The 23718-nt window shown below is 35.5% G+C and overlaps 1 protein-coding gene and 2 long non-coding RNA genes across 3 annotated transcripts; all 3 read left to right on the top strand.

Moving 5' to 3' along the window:
- Positions 1-2025: 2025 nt before the first annotated feature.
- On the top strand, positions 2026-5382 carry LOC127079948 (uncharacterized). Its single transcript, XM_051020298.1, has 4 exons — positions 2026-2566; positions 2664-2888; positions 3278-3646; positions 4678-5382. The coding sequence occupies exons 1-4, from the start codon at positions 2156-2158 to the stop codon at positions 5149-5151; spliced, it is 1479 nt and encodes a 492-aa protein (XP_050876255.1). The 5' UTR covers positions 2026-2155; the 3' UTR covers positions 5152-5382.
- A 3618-nt stretch (positions 5383-9000) lies between these two features.
- Positions 9001-10485, top strand: LOC127079943 (uncharacterized). The gene is made up of 2 exons (XR_007787997.1): positions 9001-10087; positions 10254-10485. It is a non-coding gene; the product is annotated as an uncharacterized LOC127079943 (long non-coding RNA).
- Positions 10486-19502: 9017 nt separating this feature from the next.
- LOC127079936 (uncharacterized) lies at positions 19503-20964 on the top strand. Its single transcript, XR_007787996.1, has 2 exons — positions 19503-20566; positions 20733-20964. It is a non-coding gene; the product is annotated as an uncharacterized LOC127079936 (long non-coding RNA).
- Positions 20965-23718: the final 2754 nt, after the last annotated feature.

The following is a 23718-nucleotide window of genomic DNA, read 5'->3' as shown; positions in this document are numbered from 1 at the left end:
ATAATTAAAGAATGAAACATTCAAAATTAGTTAAAGTTATGATTTACTAAAATAGTAAATCTTAAGAGACTTAAATTGCAACAACTAAGATAATATTCATCGAAATCAATAAAATTGTAATAATAAATGTTTGATCATTGGGTCAATGCGTGTTTTAGATTGGCCCAATCCATGTACACGCCTAGTCTCCCCATCAGAACTCTGATTTTTCTCCCTAGACCCTCCAATCGATAAAAACAAATCAGAGAAATAACATGATATCATTATAACATCATATACTTATTGATTATCGTGAAATTTCATCAATTAATCACAATTTTTAACACTTTATTCATCATATTAATGTCAATCATATGAACACAACTCATACCACTTTCATGAATACACACATCAATTTTTTTCATGGTGAATCAACATGCAAAATTCATGATTAATTACATCAATCATATCATATTATCACTATAATTTCATCCATCTCATCAAACATTCAATAATGGAAAGAATTAGGAAAAACCTAATGGAGATTAAGGACTTCCCCTAGCCATCCTGCAATTAACACCATATTTAGAGTAACCCCCTCCCTCTTACCTTGGATTTCCAGCAGCAACTTCAAGCCTTAGCAATGACGATTTCCTCCCAACCTTTGTTCTCACTTTGCCTTTTTTCCACAAGAATACGCATTGCCTACTCTTAGGTTTTTCTAACATTTTTTTATTAAAAACCTAATTTTATTTTTCTAGTAATTGCACATTGGCCTCAACTTATTTTTCAAATTGGTCAATTATTTTTATGAGGCTTATTCACCCTATTTAGATCGTTGTCATCTCGTATATTCGCTCAACATTTGTGAAAAACCGGTTTGTAGTGTTATATTTTTATTGGGCCATAAGGAGGGGTAGCTTACGAGGAAGATCATTATGAAGGCGAAAGATGAGGCGCACAACAAATCCACTAACCGTCATAAATGAGCCATGAGGCTGCTTAGAACAGGCATATATGTCGCCCAGATGCGACAATACAACCCGCTCGATTGGGCTCCCATTATCATAATCGCCCATAAGATATGGGTGATGACATGGACCCACAATGACTAACTAAAGAGAGTCAGACAAAAGGGGGAACCACTTCCTATTTGTTTCTAGGAAGACTAAGTCTTCCCTTGACCACTTCCTTGGTCATGAAGGTGAGGCATAACCGTTAACTAACTTTACAACCCAGGTCCAAGAGAGCCTTTATAAATATCTCTCTCCGAAAGGAAGAAATGACAGATTTTCACGTCATACGCATTTACCATTACTCAGAGAGCATTACGCTTCTAGTAACCTTAATATCGTCAATATAATCGTCTGTGTGCAACACATCAACGTCGAACCATCATCAGAGTCTCTCACGTCACGTTAGCCGGTCCCTTAAACAACCTAAAAAACCATTGTATAGCACTACTCGCCGTCGTGAGCTAGCCCTCATCCCCAAACGTGTAATATACCTACTAGGATCTCTAAGTCTCTATGTCCTTGTAGAGGGAACACATACCCTGTATTTTTTTTAGACAATACATAGTTAATCGAGAACTTCAAATAAATCCAATGGAGTATATTTGGGAGCGCTTTGGAAATGAGGATGATGAAATATAAATTTATCTAATTATGTTATGTTATTTATATATATATATATATATATATATATATATATATATATATATATATATATATATATATATATATATATATATATATATATATATATATCATGTATTTAAGGTTAATTTTAATTTATTATTATAAAATGTAATTTTAATTTAATTTTTTTACTAATTTGATTTTATACTAATATTAATTTAAATAAATTAAAAACATTTTAAATTAGAATAAAATTTTATATAAATAAAAATATTAATATATGCTATGATTCAATATGATTTTGTTTTTAATTTTATTATTGAAATTAAATTTGGATGAAAGATTAGAGTTGGAGATGCTCTTAGATACATCTACTACTTGATAAATGAGTGAATTTTGCAGTAATAAAAAAACACTAGAAACAAAGGATGGGACTAGATGACTAGAAATAAAATTAAGCAAGCAAAGCTAAACCACCTTCAAAAACCCCACCCAATTTCAAAATCCCCACTCACCAAAACCTAGAAACAACAACCATGTCTCCAACTCCATCAAAACCAGAGATTCTCTTAAACAACAGATTTCTAAGCTACCTCATATGGCAATCAATACCCTCCACTCTCATCTTCCTCTTCTCCTTTTTCCTTCTCCCGGAAACCCCTTTTTGGTCTTTTCTCCCTTTCCTCACTTTCCAATTCATCTTCTCCGTTTCCCTCTCCTTCGTCTCTTCACCTTCCTCGCACCCCATTTTTCTTAACTTTAAGCTCTCACTCACTTTCCTTCTCTTTATCACCGCCTCAGCTTTATCCGGTTCCGTTGCGGCACTTTCTTTCTCTGGGTTTAACTCTTTTGGAAGAGTTGGGTTAAGGGGTTTCCTCGTTGGTTTAATCTTTGGGTTTCATTATGTTTTCAAACGCCGTTGGGTTTTGGAGTTTCCCATTATTCAGGTTAAGCTTTTAAATCAAATGGGTTTCATAAAGTTTTGATTTTGTTTATTTGTTATTGTTTGCAGAAACTGATTTTGGTTACTTTGTTTGTGTGCAGCGTCCTCCTTTCTTCAACTTTAAGATGGGAATTCCTTTGGCTGCTAAACGTGCTTTTAAGCTTTCCACTGTTGCTTTCATTTTTTCTGCTCTTTTGTTAGAGATTATTCCACATCCTTTTAAATCCAGCATTGCAAAGAGGGCATTCTTTGCCGAACATATTGTGTTCTTTGTTGGTAGTTTTGCTATTTTTTTCTGTTGGGAATTGACTCATAATTTACATCGGGTTAGTGCTCCCTATCGATAAACTCGTTTAATTATTGATTCATGTTTTTCATTTGACTTGGATCTTGTTAAATGTTGCAATGCTGTACTCTCTTAGAGATGTTTGTGGGTTTGTTAATCTCTAAATGAAATGGTGTTTGTAATCTTGAGACATGTTTTTTATTAATCAAGTGTGCTGATTTCTCTCAAACTAATAAACAAGTCCAAGTTTGTTGTGTTTTTCGTTACTCATTTGTTTGCGTAGTACATTAAACCCATTTCCCCGTATTTGCGGAGTTATACATTGTCATACTCATTCATCCACCATGCTGCACTTGTTCAACCTTTGTTGAGTGATTTGTTGTGTAGTCATATTCTTCTGCATAGTGACTATCTCATGATGTTACATAGGTTTTACATACTAAAAGATCCGTATTTGCGCCCCCAAGAGGATCAGCAGCTGCAGAAACAAATCCAAGCGAGCACCTCCTTTCAGCTTTGGAGGAGAGTAATCCAAAATCTCTTCTTCGATATCTTGCTTACCTTGATCTCTGTATGGTTTGCGAGAACAATGTTGACACTTGGCGTCGTGCGGCATTTTTTGAAGAATCCGGTGAGACTTACAAAAGAGTAGTTGCTGTGTGCTTGAGGCCTCTGGAGCAACTTACCTCGAGATTAGGCGAGAGTATGGGTAATTCTACTGACAAACCTACCCAACTTTCAGATCAGTTATCCTCCCCAACAGATGTGAAGCACGTAGAAGAACTGTATAACTTCCAGGTACATGTATAACTCTATCATTTGTAGATTGTTTATTTTCTGCTAACACGCTTTTCTTTTTTCTGTATAACCGGAAAGCTTTGAGATCTTACCGTTTGATCTTCAGTTTTTGTATGATAATTGTAAAATTTATTTTAACTTTGTGGAGCCAAAATATTCTGAGTAGAGTGATTCTAGAGGTGTAGAATTGATTTTGACATGTTTGGTTCTTCCAAAGGAGAATTGATTTTGCCTAAGAATTGATTCTTCGGGATTTTAATACTTAATTTTACTATTTAACTCACTTTTACATTAGAGTATCCAAACATAAATCACTTTAGCTTCAAATCACTTCTGCTAGAATCAATTTTATAGAATCAATTCACTCAATTAATTCTCATTACCGCAGAACAGAACCAAACACACGCTAACAATACTAACATTTGGTTGTTTAAAAAAAGTACAGTCCACCTATGTAACAATCCTAGACAATAATAATCTAAATTTCCTACAATATATTGAACTTTCTGTGTTACACTTGCAGAAAATATAAAATTGACCCAAGAATCAATCATGGTGTAGTTGATATATAAGCCATCCCTCTTCTCATGTATCAAAAAGTGAAATTATAGACATGAGTTTAGGCTGCATAAATATGCACTTGGATCATAAACATGAGTTTCCACTGCCACCCTTTAAATTACAAGTTATGTAGCCAAGGGTGACAGAATTTTTTTTTTCATTGCCTCACATTCTAGACTTATGAATTTGGGTTTGTTTGAATTAGCTTATTCGAGCTTATCTACTAGCATAATAAGCACTTGCGGACCTTTTTCCAGCTTATTTGCATAGGTTTTTTAGGATAGCTTAATGAAAACAGCTTATAGCTTGTATGAAAATTTTTAACTTCATTTTATCTTTTTATAAAAGCAGCCTAGACATAAGTATTTTAATGATGAATATTATTCTATAAGTGCTTAATTAAGTTGTTTATCCAAATATGACATTTGTATGCCAGCTATTAATAAGCTTTTGTTTTCTTTTGCATGCAGCTATATGCTTGGTGCTCAAGGATTGTTGCCTCACTGACTGCCGCTTCACGCAGAGAAGATAAGTTTGGGGCTGCTCAGCTTTCTGGGAGTAACGCTGCTGTGGTTACGACGCTGATATCATGCCTTGTTGCTGTTGAGAATTTCATGGGAAAGAAGACAAACCTGCAGTCACCGAATCAATTGTTGGGATCTTCGGGTATCAAATGGGCGACAGCTAATAGTGGAAGATTAGATATTGCAGCTGCTTCTAGTAAAAGGAAAAATGGGCCGGCAAATTCAAAAGCTTATGCTATTGCTGATGTTCTCAAGACATCAATCTACCAAATAGTATCTTCATTTCATGATGAGATGTTGGCTGGTACTAAAGCAAGTCTTCTGGAGAAGGACTGGATCACAAGCGAGAAACCACTTTTCGGTACTCGTGAGATGCTAATACAGAAATTACGTCTTTTCCTTGATTTCCGGGCCACCTAAATTCTGCATTCTGGCGAGGTTTGGATGCTACTTAACTGGACTAAACATGATTGTAAGAGGCTATACAAACAGGATGTTGTCAAATAGAAAGTTATGTTGATAGAATGGATGGAAAGAAAAGTTCTTAATTTTGTTGTCAGATATTGAGATGGATATTAATCTGTAGTGATTATGTTGAACATACTTGCATTAACAGGTGAGCTATCAATCAGATTAGCCTTTTCTCGATAATTTTGAAGTGCTTCTTTGAAAGTAGATTTTTTTTCCAAGATAGAATTGTCTGTGCTTTATATGATCCATCGATATGGATAAATTGATTTACATATATCTTTACAAAATTAGAATACGAGATTTGGTTAACCTAGGCTTTTGTAATTGTGTAACTTAATTTAGGCTTTTGTTATTTTATGTTAAACCAAAGTGATATGATTAAATAATGGTTGGTTTAGCTTTTATGGGAGTCAAGCCAAAAGTAATTCTCCAAATAATCTTAAAGGGCGACCTCGCCACGTCTATAAATTCCTCAAAGATCAGTCATCCACTACATTTTCTAATGAAGCAAAGTCATATGAATCAAGATCGTGGAAGTATCCCCAAGACTCGACATGTCCCTCTAAATTACAAATGGCTATATATACCTATCTTAAAGGGTAGGTTAATATGCGTCATTCTTCACAAATCACTTAAAAAAATCCCTTGATTGACACATTGTTGACATCATCACTATTGTACTCATATCAAGTTATCTATGAGGAATATACAGACATAACAGGGCCGATCTCGTGGGAAACTCATGTTCAACTCCGTTTAACATTATTTAAGTTCCTATCATCCATCTCACGTGGTCATAAACGAAGGAGTCGAGGTTGTTTGATACTACGTGGATTTAGACCACATTATTCATGACAAACCACAACCAACCAAAAATGACATATGTAATATTGAAGTGATTAAGAAGAGGTATAACAACTCATAGTCTTCCAAAGCATGAAACTTGCAAGAGCGAAATAGTTATAAAAGGATATAACAATCCACAATATCCCAAACACGAGGTTTGTAAGGGCGATGTGATTGGGAAATCAATGTATTTTTAAAATGTGGTATTATTATGGTTTTGTGTTAATCATTACCATGTGATTTTGGAGACGATTTAGTCTTATCATCTAATAGTCTTTCTATTAAAATATTGTAAAGCATCTCTTAATATATTTCATATTAATTCAAAGTATCTTAGTGTGTCTCTTAATATCATACTTAATATTAGTTGTAATTATCATGATTTATTGTTGATTTAAAATTCAGTCTATGTATTCCTATAAATAAGGATTAATATTAAATCCTTCAGCATACTATCTAGATCATGGTTTGATCCTCCTTGAACCCTCTCACCATTAACCCATCGCGGAGTTTCAAAATAGTTGGAAATATCATAATAATTTTCTTTTTATCGAACAGGGTTCGAAATTAGTTATTTGTCTTTGGGTTCAGCCACCCTCAAAGCTAACCCTATTTTATTTTTTAGTTTACAAGTGTCTAATAGACACTATCATATAATCCCAAAGTAGTTTAAGGGTTGTTATTGTTTCCTTCAGAGAAACTTCAACCATCGCGTTTGACAACACTACGACCCCGCCATCAGATTCTCCAGACCCAAATTAGTCAATCCCTAAAGCTCCTCTATCAACCATCATCTCACCTGTGTTTCTACCGTTGTCAGTCCAGCAAGTGCATAAAGGTCATTAACTACTAGTCCTGCACTTCTACATATTTGATCTATAATAAGGCATATTTAATCACGCTTATTTGTAAAATGGTATTCAATGATTACCCAAAGACTTATAATAGCACTTTTGTTTCAAATTCTATTAATTAAAAATTTCTTGGACATATAATAATGATTTTAGCATAAACACTATTATAGGCTAGAAAAAATTTAAACTAAAAAAATGGTTTAGACCTACGATCGCGCTTCACCTATCATAGAAAGAGATAAATGAAACAATAAAAAATATAATTTTGTTCACGCCAATCAAATTCTAACTTGAGAACTTTCCTATCTAAATTTATTTCACATTTATAATAGTGTTATACCAAAAGTGTTATCCTAGATATAGATAATTTAAAAAACAAAGATAGATTTTGCAATGCAATAGGACTCAAACTTCAAACCTCAGGCTTATTAAAACTCATCTCTCTACTGAGTTAGTCATCAAATTTGATAATGTCTTGAAACATGTAATTATATTACAACAAACACGCTATTGCATGACAGTTAAATAAAACACATATTCCTCCTGTCAAAATCCCTCGCGTTATTTCATATGGTTTTTGACAAAACAAAGTTCCCGCTCAGCTGATAATAATTATGTCCAATCTTAAATGAAATCTAAATTTACTTCTTTTAACTCAAAATCCATTCTCATTGAATCCTTAATTTGTTGTTTGTCATCTCCGTGGAACCCTAAAAATTCATCGATTTGTTGTGTCATCTCCTTCAAGCCCTAAAATATCATTGATTTATTGAGTAACATACTCCTAATCCTACATTCAGAAATATACAATTTTTCTACAAGGTCATCGGAATAAGAAGAACAGTCTACACCTTTCATTTCATATCTCTCAACCTCTATTCAAATCTCCAAAATCACCATTTCGAAGAACAACACGTGTATTTCTACAAGTATTAAATAAACTGAAGTTGGTGTTCAACCTTTATAAACCTTGGAAGCTATTTAGAAATTTTGTAGCTAACAAATATCAGAGTTAAGAATTGGAATAAGAAACCTGATCCAATCCTTAAATCAAAATATGCGAATGTTTATAAGTTTCAGAAAAAATCCAATAAGGAAGAAATTATTGAGAAACTTAATGAGTTGGCTTAATTGTTAAAATATAAAGGGATGAGCTCAAACCTAGAAGAATCTTTAGCGAATTCATAAAAAAACTCTTTTAAAGAAGAAGAAGAAGAAGAAAAATAAACTTCATTAGTCTCCTCTGTAAGAACAATATTGGTGAACAAACGATCCTAAGAAGATTCAACGTCAATAGGAGAAACTTCATCAAGGAGAAAATATGAAAAGTTTCATCCAGTGGAATCTTAGAAAGAAAAAAAAAAGAAATAAGTCTCAACAAGCAATATCTTTCGAGAATCATATTCAAAGAGATATATTGAAGAATCAACCTCTGGTAAATATCTTGAAGAATCAACCTCTACAGGACCGGCCCAATCAATTCAGAGACTATGTTCTAATTTTAAAAATGGGCCTAAATAATATTCAATTATATTTTATTATGTTGTGTTCTTCTCTAATATAGTGCTGTCATACCCCAATTTTGTCCGGGCATATTTAAATTTTCATAGAATTAATTTCATTTTCATTTTTGCATCATATGCATAGCATGACATACATTTGCATCATGAATAAACACCTGAAATGTCAGTCATAATGAATTTATTTGAGAATACAGGAAAAATCGGTTGAATCGTTAAAATTTGAGGAAAGACTGTATTTTTAATAAGTATATTTTGTCCTGACAATTTTAGTGTGACCAGTTCGATTTTTTCGAACAAGTTTGTACTTTATTTTATTTTTTTAATTGGTCAATATTTTGATTAGATATTTAATTAAAGAAATTAGAATGATATTAAATATTAGTTAGTTTTTTTAGATGTTAATTAGAAGTAAATATTAATTAGATTTTTTTTTATAATTTGTTATCTTCTTAAAAGAATAATAGTTGGAAATATATATATATATATATATATATATATATATATATATATATATATATATATATATATATATATATATATATATATATATATATTGTGTGCATTGGATTCCTTCTTTACATAAAAAAACAAAAAAATCTCTTTACACCTCTCCCAACGGTCTGCCAGACACCTCACCCCACTAAGTTCCCACTCACATTCCACTCTTCCACTCTCATTCCTCAGCACATGCTGAATAAAACAAAAAAAGAAAAGGATAAAAGAGAAGGCGTATGCATTATCACAGGGGGCATTATCTCTGAATCTCTCTCACGCTCTTTCCGGATACACACAAATTCACTGACGTAACCCTCTCTTCTCTCTCATTTTCTCTCAAAGAAAAAGAAAAAAGGTGAAAGAAGATTGTTCATCTTCTTCGTCACCAAACCCTCATTCTCCTTCAAAACCAAACACAAATCCCTCACACACAAACCCTATTCATCGTCTCTCTCAATCGCCGCCGCCTAACACCCAACGAAACCCTTCACTTTTTTTCTCCTCCTCACAAATTACTCATCCAAAAAAAAAACCTAGCCGCCATCACCTTCATTACACGCATCCGCCGCCCTTCATCTTTCTCTCCGCCACACCCTTTCTTCATCACCGCCCCAACCACCATCCTTTACCTTCTGTTTTCTTCACAAAACCCACCGGCAAACAACCTCCGCCGTTACAACCCTTAAACTCACCCTCTTCACCGTTAACCCTCCGACGAATCCCAAAACCACAACCTCAAACGACCGCCGTTTCTTTTCCAACCCTTTCACAACCATCGTCCTATTCACCGCACATCCGACCACTCACCGTGGCAGAATCTTGTCGGTGATAGCTCAACCTTCCATCATCAATATTGTTCACAACATCACAACACGGGTCCGTCATTGTCATCTGGGACAACGACACGCAAACGACCGTCAAAACCATGACCTCACGCATTCGCCGTTGATCTTCTTCCACCAAACCGAAAACAACTCAGTGGTGCCATAGGATATCAAACAAGGACGATGCCACTTGCTTCAATTTCGTTTTGGACAATTTCAAGTTAGAGGGTTTTTATTGATCGGTTCGCTGCTGGTTTTTGTTTGGTTGTTTATGCAGGTAAGGGTTCTGTTAAGACTCGGAACGGAAAGATCCAGATTCGCTTCATCAACGGTGCTGCATTCGGTAATATCTCGAACCGAAAACACTGATTACGAATGGTTCCATAGTTTGATGCTATTTTAGTTATTGAATCATGTGTACAACTCAAAAATTAGTTTCGGTATTTTGATTGCATTACGTGTCGGCTTTACTGCAGAAGTTTATTTTGATTCCATATGTTTCATGACAGAATGTGTTTCGGAATAAGTGTTGGATTTATGTCGACATTGCAGTAGTCCTGTAAACAATTAAGTTGTTCTTATTGTGGGCACCTTATCATGTTAGAAATTCTGCTGCTAAAAATTTTCATTTTATGAATGGTTCACATAAGGCTTCGGTTTATTAAGTATTTGTTGTGGCACTGCTACCGTTATGTTTCTCGGACGGGTGGTTATGAATATCATGGTGATTCTCTTTTCTTCCTTCCTTATTCCACTTTTCTTTTTATCTTGTTTATGCTTTCACGTTTAAGGTTAATTTTGTATAAAGTAAAATTTGAAAGTTAATTGTCAAGTTATGTTATTAGGACATTATCCCATATTATGGTTAACTTGATTTTTTATTTTGGCATGCTGTTAGAATATAGGTGTATTTTGTTTCTACATAAATAACAATTATGCATCTTGGTGGGCTAGAATACCGCCGGTGATTATAAAACGGTTGGATATGTAAATATAAATAAAACCGTTGGATATGTAAATATAAATATATATATATATATATTTTTTTTGATATATGAATGTAATTTTATGTTTTTATACCATTTTACCTCGTCGCTATAAATCGGATTTTAATTTGCGGGTTCGATAATGTTATGTCGTTATACCGCCAAAGTCTCAATAAATCAAAGGAATATTTCACCGTGTTTTCATCTTTACATACGACGTTTCAAATTGTCGCAATGTATAAACCGGTTCATGAGCACATTCTAACCGATTCGATCCGATTATTTTTTTTGTGAATCCACATTATCATATATTTTCATTCTTTTAATTAAATTAGTCAATTAATTTAAATTTTGTCTAATTAATTAATTACTATTAATTAATGTTAATTAACATGATTATTTGAGTTTAAATAAATGATTTTTGCTAATTAAATTTAATTAAGTTAATTAATTGATTCATTCAAATCTTAAGAACTTAATTTGGCTAATTAGAAATTTATTGATTTATTTCATTCCAAGTCACCATCCAACACAAACCAATTTCAAAAAGCACAATCATACAATTTTCTCGATTTAAATATCGAGTCCATTTTTAAAACACCCTTGTAAGTCGAGTGCTCTTAGCATCGCCATCAACCTCACATAGCTTACTCTTGGGCTTCCTTACAATGAAACCTATTTGGTTATTGATTAATCGAGTAGATGAAATAATACACTAAAACAAAATTCGCTATTTTAATAATTAATCTTTGAATGAAAAGGAGAATAGTGAGCATCCGCTTCATTATCTCTCGATTATTCGAATAATTGGCGTACGCCACATTGCTCGAATCTTCGTCATCAATTAAAACACAATCGAATAAATTCAAAATTATCTTCGCAAATCAAATGCAACATACAAACATATCTTTTACAATTTAAACTTCGGATGATAAAAGATGAGAGGCGTACGCCTCGCCATCTCTCGATTATTTGAATAATTGGCGTACGCCATATTGCACAAATTATCGACTTCCGACTAAAATACGTTAAATAAACTTGGATAAGGGAATAGGTGGCGTACGCCTCATTATTCCTTGAATAAGCAAGTAAGGGGCGTACGCCTCACTACCGTGCATATTCAACATCCACAAACAAACTTTCAAAATAACCCGAACGAAAAAGGGAATAGAAGGCGGACGCCTTATTACTCCTCGAAAGAATTGAACAATTGGTGAACCCCACATTGCTCAATCTTTCGTCGTTCTCCAAAAAACACCTTAACAAATCAACCTAATTTCTTGCCCCCGTGCGATCGAAACCAATCAAACCCAAACACATCAATTCAACTCGTCACCCCCGCGTGACCAAAACCCTTTCAAAAAGAACACCGTTAATCCCTTCTAATGCGCCCAACAAACCAGTGCTAGAGCCTCCCCCGAGAGTAGACATGCCAGCGTTTAGCCGTTAGAACGCCGACCTACACAGTCGTTCATCAAAACAAAACCCACCAAATATTCGTAGTAGCCCGAACTACGAATGCTCTGATTTCCTTATTGCACCATAAGGATACGTAGGCAGGAGATTGCTGTATCTTCGCGAGCACACTAATAAAAAACCTCCCCTTTTCCATTTTGAGGTCTTCATCCATCTCTATTACCAATTCTAATCACTCAAAGAAAGCGAATAATAGTTAACTAACATTCAAATAGCAAATTAGACTAAAAGGTTCCCGTTGAGTACAACGGACGTGAGGGGTGCTAATACCTTCCCCTTGCGTAATCGACTCCCGAACCCGAATATGGTTGCGACGACCATTATTCTATTTTCTAAAAGGTTTTATCGATATTTTCCTATTCCTTCATTGGGATAAATAAAGTTCGGTGGCGACTCTGTTCGAACATAATTTTTTCCGCGACCATCGCGAGGAATCGTATTTTTCGAGATGCGACAGATGGCGACTCTGCTGGGGACTTTTGTTCAAAGCAAGAGAGAGTCAAGCCTAACTTAGTCAATTTGCTATGAATGTTTAGAATAACGCTTTTTATTTGCTTTTGTATATCTTGGTGTATTATTTATGCTATGTAATTTAGTCTGCTATTGTGTTGGGTTATCTATGGTGTTTGACACATGTTGTGAGATAAGCTCCGTACCCGAGCTTTGAGAAGAACTTAGAACCCGGAGTTGTGTAGTATTGAACCGAGGGGTGTACACCTCATTGGGACAATACGAGAACTCCACCTAGAGTAGATCTATTCTGAATTTCCATCATAATATGGCTAGCCCATCATTGCGAGGAAACGATGAACATGGTCCATGACTTTGGGAACCTCATCTTAAATTGAAGTCCGTCTTCATGATTGGCGATCGTGTAGTATTGAACCGAAGGGTCTACACCCTGTTCGAACAATACGAGGATCCCACTTAGAGTAGACTGATTCAGAATTTCCATTTCGATGTGGCTAGCCCATTATGGCGATGGAAGACTGAACTTGGTCCATGACTCTAAGTTCTTATCCTGAAAATGAACAACCTTAGGAGCCATCCTTTGTGTGTGGGGTAGAGAACATAGAACCTCCGTATAGGGTGTACCATATGATACTAATGATATCCTGGATCCTAATTATACCTGCATTACATTTTCTTTGCATGCAAATATAAAATTTCATGCATTCGCATTTCATCAGCATGGATTGCATATCATTTCCCAATACAAAAAAAACTCATCCCGTCCTTTTGCCAATTACCAGCAGGCTGATTTCCTGGCACTCGTACTGAACCTTTGAGAGCTACTAAAAGACAAGGGATCACTGAGAACATAATCAAGTTGAGTTGAAAATGGATATGAACAACATGGAAGGAAAGGTAGACCAGATGTTGGAGGCTAGGCTAGCCCAATCAAAGAACAATTTTCAACAGGGTGTCACAAAGAATGTTGGTTCCTCATCAGGCTTTACTGTAATTACCAACCCAATGTATGACCCTCTGTATGACTATAATCCTCCACAAGTGAACATTCCTACTCAATCCCAGTTGATGCCATTGACCAATCATGATATTGAAAGGCTTCATGCTCTTGAGGAGAGAGTCCGAGCAATGGATGTGAATGACAATTTTAGGCTTGATATGTGCTTAGTACCAGGCCTAATAATCCCCCCGAAATTCAAATTACCCAACTTCGAGAAGTATAAAGGGGATAGTTGTCCAAGGCACCATTTGGTGATGTTTTTCCGAAAAATGGCGTCACATACTCACGATGACAAGCTGATGATTCACTGTTTTCAAGACAGTTTGATTGGAGCATCATTGAGCTGGTATATGAAATTGAAAAGAAGCCATATTCAGTCATGGGAAGACTTAGCCAATGTTTTTTTGAAGCAGTACAACTACAACTTAGACATGGCTCCAGACCGAAGGTAGTTGCAAAGCTTATCCCAAAAGAGAGACGAATCTTTCAAAGGATATGCACAACGATGGAGAGAATTGGCAGCCCAAGTGCAACCACCACTCTTGGATAAGGAATTGGTTGACTTATTTATGGATACCTTGCAGAGTCCTTACTTTGAAAGGATGGTAGGCAATGCGTTATCAGACTTCGCCCACTTAGTGACAATTGGAGAACGCATCGAGAGTGCTCTCAAAAGCGGAAGAATCCAAGGCGCCTCGAGCAGCCAAGCTAGCGAGACAGAATCCCTCAACAATTCCCAAAAGGAAGAAAAGGATGAAATCAATGCAGTCATAACAGATGTCAGGCAACCAGCAACGCCAAGAGCACCATACCAGCAACCATGGTCTGCTCCTTACGCAAATCAACGATCTCGTGGTCGAGGATATCAAAATCAGCCTTCGAACCAATCTAGGCCTCGAAACAATCTGGAAAGAAGGAATGCTCCTCTTGATCCAATTCCCATGTTATACAGTCAACTTCTGCCATATCTGATTCAAAGCTCGTTGGTGGATCCCAAGTCTCTCAGGCCATTGCCAGAACCATACCCACCTAGATATGACCCTGATGTGCAATGTGGATATCATGCCGGGTCAATAGGGCACTCAACCGAAGACTGCAACGCTTTCAAAGCCAAGGTTCAACATTTGATTGATAAAAAGTACATATCCTTTCCAGACGGACACCTGTTGGTGCACGTCAACCTCTCGTCTGAATAAGTTCGAAGACTTCAAGGGAGTATCTCATACGGCCAATGTTTCAGACAGGAAGACATCCTTAACATTAGCAATCATTGGACTGATTTGTTTCCATTTGCATTTGTAATTTCTTTGTTGATTAAATGCTACTTGCTTTTAAATTTTGCTGTCTTTAATGGTAATATTAATGAAGTAATAACGCATGTTTTGAACAAATTATCTCGCATTCGCTCATTTTTCTTCTCTTATTTAAAAAAAAAATACATCCATGTTCTTTACCTCACCTTCTTTATCAAACTGTTGTTTTAGAAAAATTGGAGGGAGGATGACGAAAATAAAATACCCATAATTGCTGACTGTATGCTTTCAGATAAGATCCCGCTAATGATGTACAGGCATTGTTTCAAATCCCCAAACACTGGAGAGATAAGGAGTTAATCCCTAGTCAACCACTTCGAGCCTAGAAGTAGGAGTTTCTTTCGGATCTACAAACCCTTATGTTTAACCTGGGGAAGGGTAGTGTTCAGTTAATTTGACTATGCATTCAAATTACAAGATGAAATATCCCGTATGTGGATCAACTACATGCCATTCTTCGCACACATCCTAAAGTGTCGAAGGAACCCCGGAAAATCCAAAAGTTATGACGGTTGTTCTTCAAGGACCATTGACTTGGCAGTCACAACCTATCAAAAATAAAATCAAAGAAAAGCCCGCTAAGTTGAGCACCCAAGAGGCAACTTAGGCAAAAATTAGGGCAATCCCGATGGACTAAAAGCTTCAAAAGCAGTTTAGGCAAAAGTTAGGGATCAAGAAAAAAAATCAAAAGAGGTCACGAAAATCCTCAGCAAAACCAAAACAAGATTCAGTGACCACCATACCAAAATCAAAGGGTCACCGACATTAAAAAAAAACAAAATAAGGTGGCTGCCATTTCAAGAGACCTTGAATCACCATCTTTATCCTTACGCCTTCAAAAAGATGAATGTGTATGTTGAATTAACTGAGCGTAGGATTGGAGTTTATCAAGAAGAAGGGTGGGTACAAAAATAATTTTGAGCCTTATATCCTTTGTTTCGATAAACCATGAACCAGGCCATGTTACAACCCATAAAAGACCTAATTGAAGCAGGGTTTATTCTGAAAGCATACTACATCAAAGTTGTGTAAACTGACTCCTAAAGATTTGCTAAACTTCAACATCGATGTCATTATTCTCACTGTGTCTTTCACACTTTAAAATTGCTAAATCAGCCTTACATTTGGACTCATGGTCCACTTGTTTCACACTATCACATCATTCAAATAAATGATTTTTCAAAACTTGCATAAGTATCGCATTAAAATTACCATTTCTGAACAAACAATTTTAATTGCAAGTCAGTACTTGACGTCAGGGAAATCCTAACAATAAGGAACAATCAGAGGAGCTTGAACATTCGTTGGTGCTGACCCGAATCAAGACTACCTCATAACCCATGAATCAGGGGCATGCCACCCAAAAACAGCAGTTGATCGGAGAAAGATTACTCCAAGAATCAGTAAGCCTGAAATAGTCTCCAAACATCTGTTAATCAAGGGAAAGTCATTTCAAGAATCAGTTGATCTATAAAAAATCATCTCAGGACCCTATTAACCGGGGCAGATCACCTAGAGGTTCTGTTGGCAAAGGGGAAAACCTCTTCAAGGTTCAGTCAGGGTGAGTTAAGTCGCTTCAACGCTCATACCGGGGCAAGTTACCTTAAGAGCACAGAAAAGTAAACCACTCCAAGAGTCGGTTAACCAAGGATAAATCCTTTCATAGATCAAAATTCTGGGGCAAGCCATCTCCAAATTATGGTACAATTGCTCTCAAAATCCTTTCGAGGTAAACATTTTGCATAGACCCATCACATTGGGGCAAGATGAGCTATACAGGAGCGAGTCCTCTCCATGTTTTCAAGCGGATCATGCAAAACCTTTTTCGCACGTCATCAACTGCAGAGTTCAGGATGAGTGTCGGGGAATCATGTTATCACCCTATCAAATAACCTTTCGACAGACAGAAGCCTTCCTGCAAAGAACCTTCTCTTCCAACACCCACGCAGGGGCATTTTTTAAATCATTACATAAATCATCCTCATGCATTAGTCATGTCGCTCTGCTCTAACATAAAGCCATGCATATCATATCATTTATCAGGTCTAACCCCATAGCATTGAACCTGACATAAAAAAGCCTTATAACACAAAATCTGACACCAAAGTCCAACATCGCTTGGCAATTCAAAGTCCAGTTCCCGTCTGGCAAACCTTTTCAAAGTCTAATTCTCGTTTAGCATTCATTTCAAAGTCCAGTTCCCGTCTGGAAAACCTTTTCAAAGTCCAATTCTCGTTTGGGATTTTATTTCAAACCCAGTTCCCGTCTGGCAATTCATTTCAAGGTCCAGTTCTCGTCTGGCAACTTATTCTAAAGTCCAGTTCCTGGCTGGCGAACTATATCAAAAATCATTTGCCAAATACCAGTTCTCGTCTGGTAAATTATCTCTTAATACCAGTTCTCGTCTGGTAGGTCACCTATTTCAATACCAGTTCTCGTCTGGTAGTCTTTTTTTCGTAACCAGTTCTCGTCTGGTAGCCCACTTTAAAAGTTAGTTCCCGTCTGACAAACCAAAACAAAGTCAGTCCCATCTGACATTTCAATTATTTCCACCAGTTCTCGTCTGGTGACATATCCTTCAAGTTCTGTTCTCATCTGACAATTCAATATTGTTCACAAATTCTCATATGGCAATTCCCATTTTAAAGTCCAACCTCGTTGGCAATCCAGAATAAAACCCTACAAAAACATCCAATTACCCAATTGCATTCCCACATGCATCACATGCATCATTTCATGCATAATTTTCCTGCCAAACAGGAAGATTCAAAAAAAAAACATAGTCCTATCAATCATCAGCATACCCATGCATAAGCACTCCCGTCAAAACGGAAATTTCATAAAAAATGAATAAAATTACTCACATTCATACATACACATCCTAAATATCCCCAACAATTGCATCCCTTCATGCATCTAATGCATCATCCCATGCATGGCATTGCCACCCAAAGTGAAACATCATACAAACATAAAATATCAAGATCCAGGGTTGTCCATATGTATCCCGGACTTTCCTCATTTAATTCAATAGAGTTATTACCTTGCATGTGCTCGTGGAATTATTTCCCAGCCAATCATTCTTCAACTTTGTGATTAATAATGATATTCCCCAACATCTTTGCTATCATTGCTCCTCAAGCAGAGGTTACCCTAAAAAGTCTCTTATGAGCTTTTCCACTGCAGAGCATTTATAGTAAATCTCCTCCAAAAAGAGTCTTGTCTAAAAAATTTCCCCCAACAAATAAACATCTGAGATACTGCTTCATTTATATGGAGAATCTCAGTTTGTCTGTTTGAGATGCTGCTTCATCAATATGAAGAGTCTCATTCAGTTTTTAGAGATACTGCTCTAGTATCCTCGAAGAGTCTTAGATTTAATTAAGGTATCATTCCTTTGTTCGGAATATCTTAATTCTATCAGATAAGATGCTGCTTCGACTCGATACAGAGAATCTCATTTCTACTGTTTGAGATGCTGCTTCATCAATATGAAGAGTCTCATTCCTTTTTAGAGATACTGCTCTAGGTATCCTCGGAGAATCTTAGATACGGTTGAGGTATCATTCCCTTGTCGGAATATCTCAATTATATCATATAAGGTACTGCTTCGTTGATCCTCAGAGAATCTCGTGCATTCAAATCGAGACACTGTTCTGCTAATTATCAGAAAGTCTTAGATACAGTTGAGGTATCATTCCATTACTGGAATATCTCGATTATGACATCCAAGATACTGTTCTGACGATTCCCAGAGAGTCTTGACTGTTTCATTTTACCTTCTAATAAATTTTTTCTTACTGTATTTCTCACTGGATTTTCTTTCTGCGTTTCTCCATTGCATTCCAAAGGACAAAATTTGGGTCTTTTTAGTATTTAATTACCTTCCACCACGAATGTATGAAGACTGTCGTCATTCTTACTTTCTAGTTCAAGATAATTAAATAGGGGCAGCTGTCATACCCCAATTTTGTCCGGGCATATTTAAATTTTCATAGAATTAATTTCATTTTCATTTTTGCATCATATGCATAGCATGACATACATTTGCATCATGAATAAACACCTGAAATGTCAGTCATAATGAATTTATTTGAGAATACAGAAAAAATCGGTTGAATCGTTAAAATTTGAGGAAAGACTGTATTTTTAATAAGTATATTTTGTCCTGACAATTTTAGTGTGACCAGTTCGATTTTTTCGAACAAGTTTGTACTTTATTTTATTTTTTTAATTGGTCAATATTTTGATTAGATATTTAATTAAAGAAATTAGAATGATATTAAATATTAGTTAGTTTTTTTAGATGTTAATTAGAAGTAAATATTAATTAGATTTTTTTTTATAATTTGTTATCTTCTTAAAAGAATAATAGTTGGAAAAATATATATATATATATATATATATATATATATATATATATATATATATATATATATATATATATATATATATATATATATATATATTGTGTGCATTGGATTCCTTCTTTACATAAAAAAACAAAAAAATCTCTTTACACCTCTCCCAACGGTCTGTCAGACACCTCACCCCACTAAGTTCCCACTCACATTCCACTCTTCCACTCTCATTCCTCAGCACATGCTGAATAAAACAAAAAAAGAAAAGGATAAAAGAGAAGGCGTATGCATTATCACAGGGGGCATTATCTCTGAATCTCTCTCACGCTCTTTCCGGATACACACAAATTCACTGACGTAACCCTCTCTTCTCTCTCATTTTCTCTCAAAGAAAAAGAAAAAAGGTGAAAGAAGATTGTTCATCTTCTTCGTCACCAAACCCTCATTCTCCTTCAAAACCAAACACAAATCCCTCACACACAAACCCTATTCATCGTCTCTCTCAATCGCCGCCGCCTAACACCCAACGAAACCCTTCACTTTTTTTCTCCTCCTCACAAATTACTCATCCAAAAAAAAACCTAGCCGCCATCACCTTCATTACACGCATCCGCCGCCCTTCATCTTTCTCTCCGCCACACCCTTTCTTCATCACCGCCCCAACCACCATCCTTTACCTTCTGTTTTCTTCACAAAACCCACCGGCAAACAACCTCCGCCGTTACAACCCTTAAACTCACCCTCTTCACCGTTAACCCTCCGACGAATCCCAAAACCACAACCTCAAACGACCGCCGTTTCTTTTCCAACCCTTTCACAACCATCGTCCTATTCACCGCACATCCGACCACTCACCGTGGCAGAATCTTGTCGGTGATAGCTCAACCTTCCATCATCAATATTGTTCACAACATCACAACACGGGTCCGTCATTGTCATCTGGGACAACGACACGCAAACGACCGTCAAAACCATGACCTCACGCATTCGCCGTTGATCTTCTTCCACCAAACCGAAAACAACTCAGTGGTGCCATAGGATATCAAACAAGGACGATGCCACTTGCTTCAATTTCGTTTTGGACAATTTCAAGTTAGAGGGTTTTTATTGATCGGTTCGCTGCTGGTTTTTGTTTGGTTGTTTATGCAGGTAAGGGTTCTGTTAAGACTCGGAACGGAAAGATCCAGATTCGCTTCATCAACGGTGCTGCATTCGGTAATATCTCGAACCGAAAACACTGATTACGAATGGTTCCATAGTTTGATGCTATTTTAGTTATTGAATCATGTGTACAACTCAAAAATTAGTTTCGGTATTTTGATTGCATTACGTGTCGGCTTTACTGCAGAAGTTTATTTTGATTCCATATGTTTCATGACAGAATGTGTTTCGGAATAAGTGTTGGATTTATGTCGACATTGCAGTAGTCCTGTAAACAATTAAGTTGTTCTTATTGTGGGCACCTTATCATGTTAGAAATTCTGCTGCTAAAAATTTTCATTTTATGAATGGTTCACATAAGGCTTCGGTTTATTAAGTATTTGTTGTGGCACTGCTACCGTTATGTTTCTCGGACGGGTGGTTATGAATATCATGGTGATTCTCTTTTCTTCCTTCCTTATTCCACTTTTCTTTTTATCTTGTTTATGCTTTCACGTTTAAGGTTAATTTTGTATAAAGTAAAATTTGAAAGTTAATTGTCAAGTTATGTTATTAGGACATTATCCCATATTATGGTTAACTTGATTTTTTATTTTGGCATGCTGTTAGAATATAGGTGTATTTTGTTTCTACATAAATAACAATTATGCATCTTGGTGGGCTAGAATACCGCCGGTGATTATAAAACGGTTGGATATGTAAATATAAATAAAACCGTTGGATATGTAAATATAAATATATATATATATATTTTTTTTTGATATATGAATGTAATTTTATGTTTTTATACCATTTTACCTCGTCGCTATAAATCGGATTTTAATTTGCGGGTTCGATAATGTTATGTCGTTATACCGCCAAAGTCTCAATAAATCAAAGGAATATTTCACCGTGTTTTCATCTTTACATACGACGTTTCAAATTGTCGCAATGTATAAACCGGTTCATGAGCACATTCTAACCGATTCGATCCGATTATTTTTTTTGTGAATCCACATTATCATATATTTTCATTCTTTTAATTAAATTAGTCAATTAATTTAAATTTTGTCTAATTAATTAATTACTATTAATTAATGTTAATTAACATGATTATTTGAGTTTAAATAAATGATTTTTGCTAATTAAATTTAATTAAGTTAATTAATTGATTCATTCAAATCTTAAGAACTTAATTTGGCTAATTAGAAATTTATTGATTTATTTCATTCCAAGTCACCATCCAACACAAACCAATTTCAAAAAGCACAATCATACAATTTTCTCGATTTAAATATCGAGTCCATTTTTAAAACACCCTTGTAAGTCGAGTGCTCTTAGCATCGCCATCAACCTCACATAGCTTACTCTTGGGCTTCCTTACAATGAAACCTATTTGGTTATTGATTAATCGAGTAGATGAAATAATACACTAAAACAAAATTCGCTATTTTAATAATTAATCTTTGAATGAAAAGGAGAATAGTGAGCATCCGCTTCATTATCTCTCGATTATTCGAATAATTGGCGTACGCCACATTGCTCGAATCTTCGTCATCAATTAAAACACAATCGAATAAATTCAAAATTATCTTCGCAAATCAAATGCAACATACAAACATATCTTTTACAATTTAAACTTCGGATGATAAAAGATGAGAGGCGTACGCCTCGCCATCTCTCGATTATTTGAATAATTGGCGTACGCCATATTGCACAAATTATCGACTTCCGACTAAAATACGTTAAATAAACTTGGATAAGGGAATAGGTGGCGTACGCCTCATTATTCCTTGAATAAGCAAGTAAGGGGCGTACGCCTCACTACCGTGCATATTCAACATCCACAAACAAACTTTCAAAATAACCCGAACGAAAAAGGGAATAGAAGGCGGACGCCTTATTACTCCTCGAAAGAATTGGACAATTGGTGAACCCCACATTGCTCAATCTTTCGTCGTTCTCCAAAAAACACCTTAACAAATCAACCTAATTTCTCGCCCCCGTGCGATCGAAACCAATCAAACCCAAACACATCAATTCAACTTGTCACCCCCGCGTGACCAAAACCCTTTCAAAAAGAACACTGTCAATCCTTTCTAATGCGCCCAACAAACCAGTGCTAGAGCCTCCCCCGAGAGTAGACATGCCAGCGTTTAGCCGTTAGAACGCCGACCTACACAGTCGTTCATCAAAACAAAACCCACCAAATATTCGTAGTAGCCCGAACTACGAATGCTCTGATTTCCTTATTGCACCATAAGGATACGTAGGCAGGAGATTGCTGTATCTTCGCGAGCACACTAATAAAAAACCTCCCTTTTTCCATTTTGAGGTCTTCATCCATCTCTATTACCAATTCTAATCACTCGAAGAAAGCGAATAATAGTTAACTAACATTCAAATAGCAAATTAGACTAAAAGGTTCCCGTTGAGTACAACGGACGTGAGGGGTGCTAATACCTTCCCCTTGCGTAATCGACTCCCGAACCCGAATATGGTTGCGACGACCATTATTCTATTTTCTAAAAGGTTTTATCGATATTTTCCTATTCCTTCATTGGGATAAATAAAGTTCGGTGGCGACTCTGTTCGAACATAATTTTTTCCGCGACCATCGCGAGGAATCGTATTTTTCGAGATGCGACAAGTACCATAAAAAATTAATAATTATAAATTAAAAACAAATTATAAATTAATAGTAAGAAAATAAATTACATTTGATTAAATAAATTATAAATTAATCATAAAAAATATCAATACTAATACATACTAATTTTGCTTTGAAAGATTCCAAATTGCAATTTGGTCTTATGAGAAAAAGTAGGTATAAAAGTCGTCACCAACACCAACAGTATTCTTGTTTTGAATTTCGATACTACTGAGTAGTATATACAGTATACTAGTATCCAATTTCACCCTAAAATTTTATTTATTTATATATTATAATTTTATAAAGAACACAAGTTACCCCTCATTTCCACCATAAAATATAAAATCAATATTGATACAGGAACTAAAATAGGATTTCACCCTAAAATTTAAAATAAATCTAAAATTACTATTTTTTCTACCTTCAAAATCAAATAATCACAATAAAAATAAATGGAAAGTAACTAATTGAATAAACTAATCTAATAAAAGAGAGGATTGAAAAGGAAAAATAAGATATTTTTTTTCTGGTTTCAAACAGCTCTAACAGAGAAAGAGAGAAGAGAATAACGTTT

The sequence above is a fragment of the Lathyrus oleraceus genome, chromosome 1, assembly GCF_024323335.1.
Source record: "Lathyrus oleraceus cultivar Zhongwan6 chromosome 1, CAAS_Psat_ZW6_1.0, whole genome shotgun sequence".
Lineage (NCBI taxonomy): Eukaryota > Viridiplantae > Streptophyta > Magnoliopsida > Fabales > Fabaceae > Lathyrus > Lathyrus oleraceus.
The sequence above is the reverse complement of the archived record's forward strand: the minus strand, read 5'-3'. Positions and strand labels throughout refer to the sequence as shown.

Bases quoted from the DNA above. Each gene is read 5' to 3' on its own strand.
- LOC127079948 (XM_051020298.1), top strand. From the start codon at position 2,156: ATGTCTCCAACTCCATCAAAACCAGAGATTCTCTTAAACAACAGATTT. The intron at 2,567-2,663 runs GTTAAGCTTTTA...GTTTGTGTGCAG, and splicing joins TGGAGTTTCCCATTATTCAG to CGTCCTCCTTTCTTCAACTT. The intron at 2,889-3,277 runs GTTAGTGCTCCC...GATGTTACATAG, and splicing joins TGACTCATAATTTACATCGG to GTTTTACATACTAAAAGATC.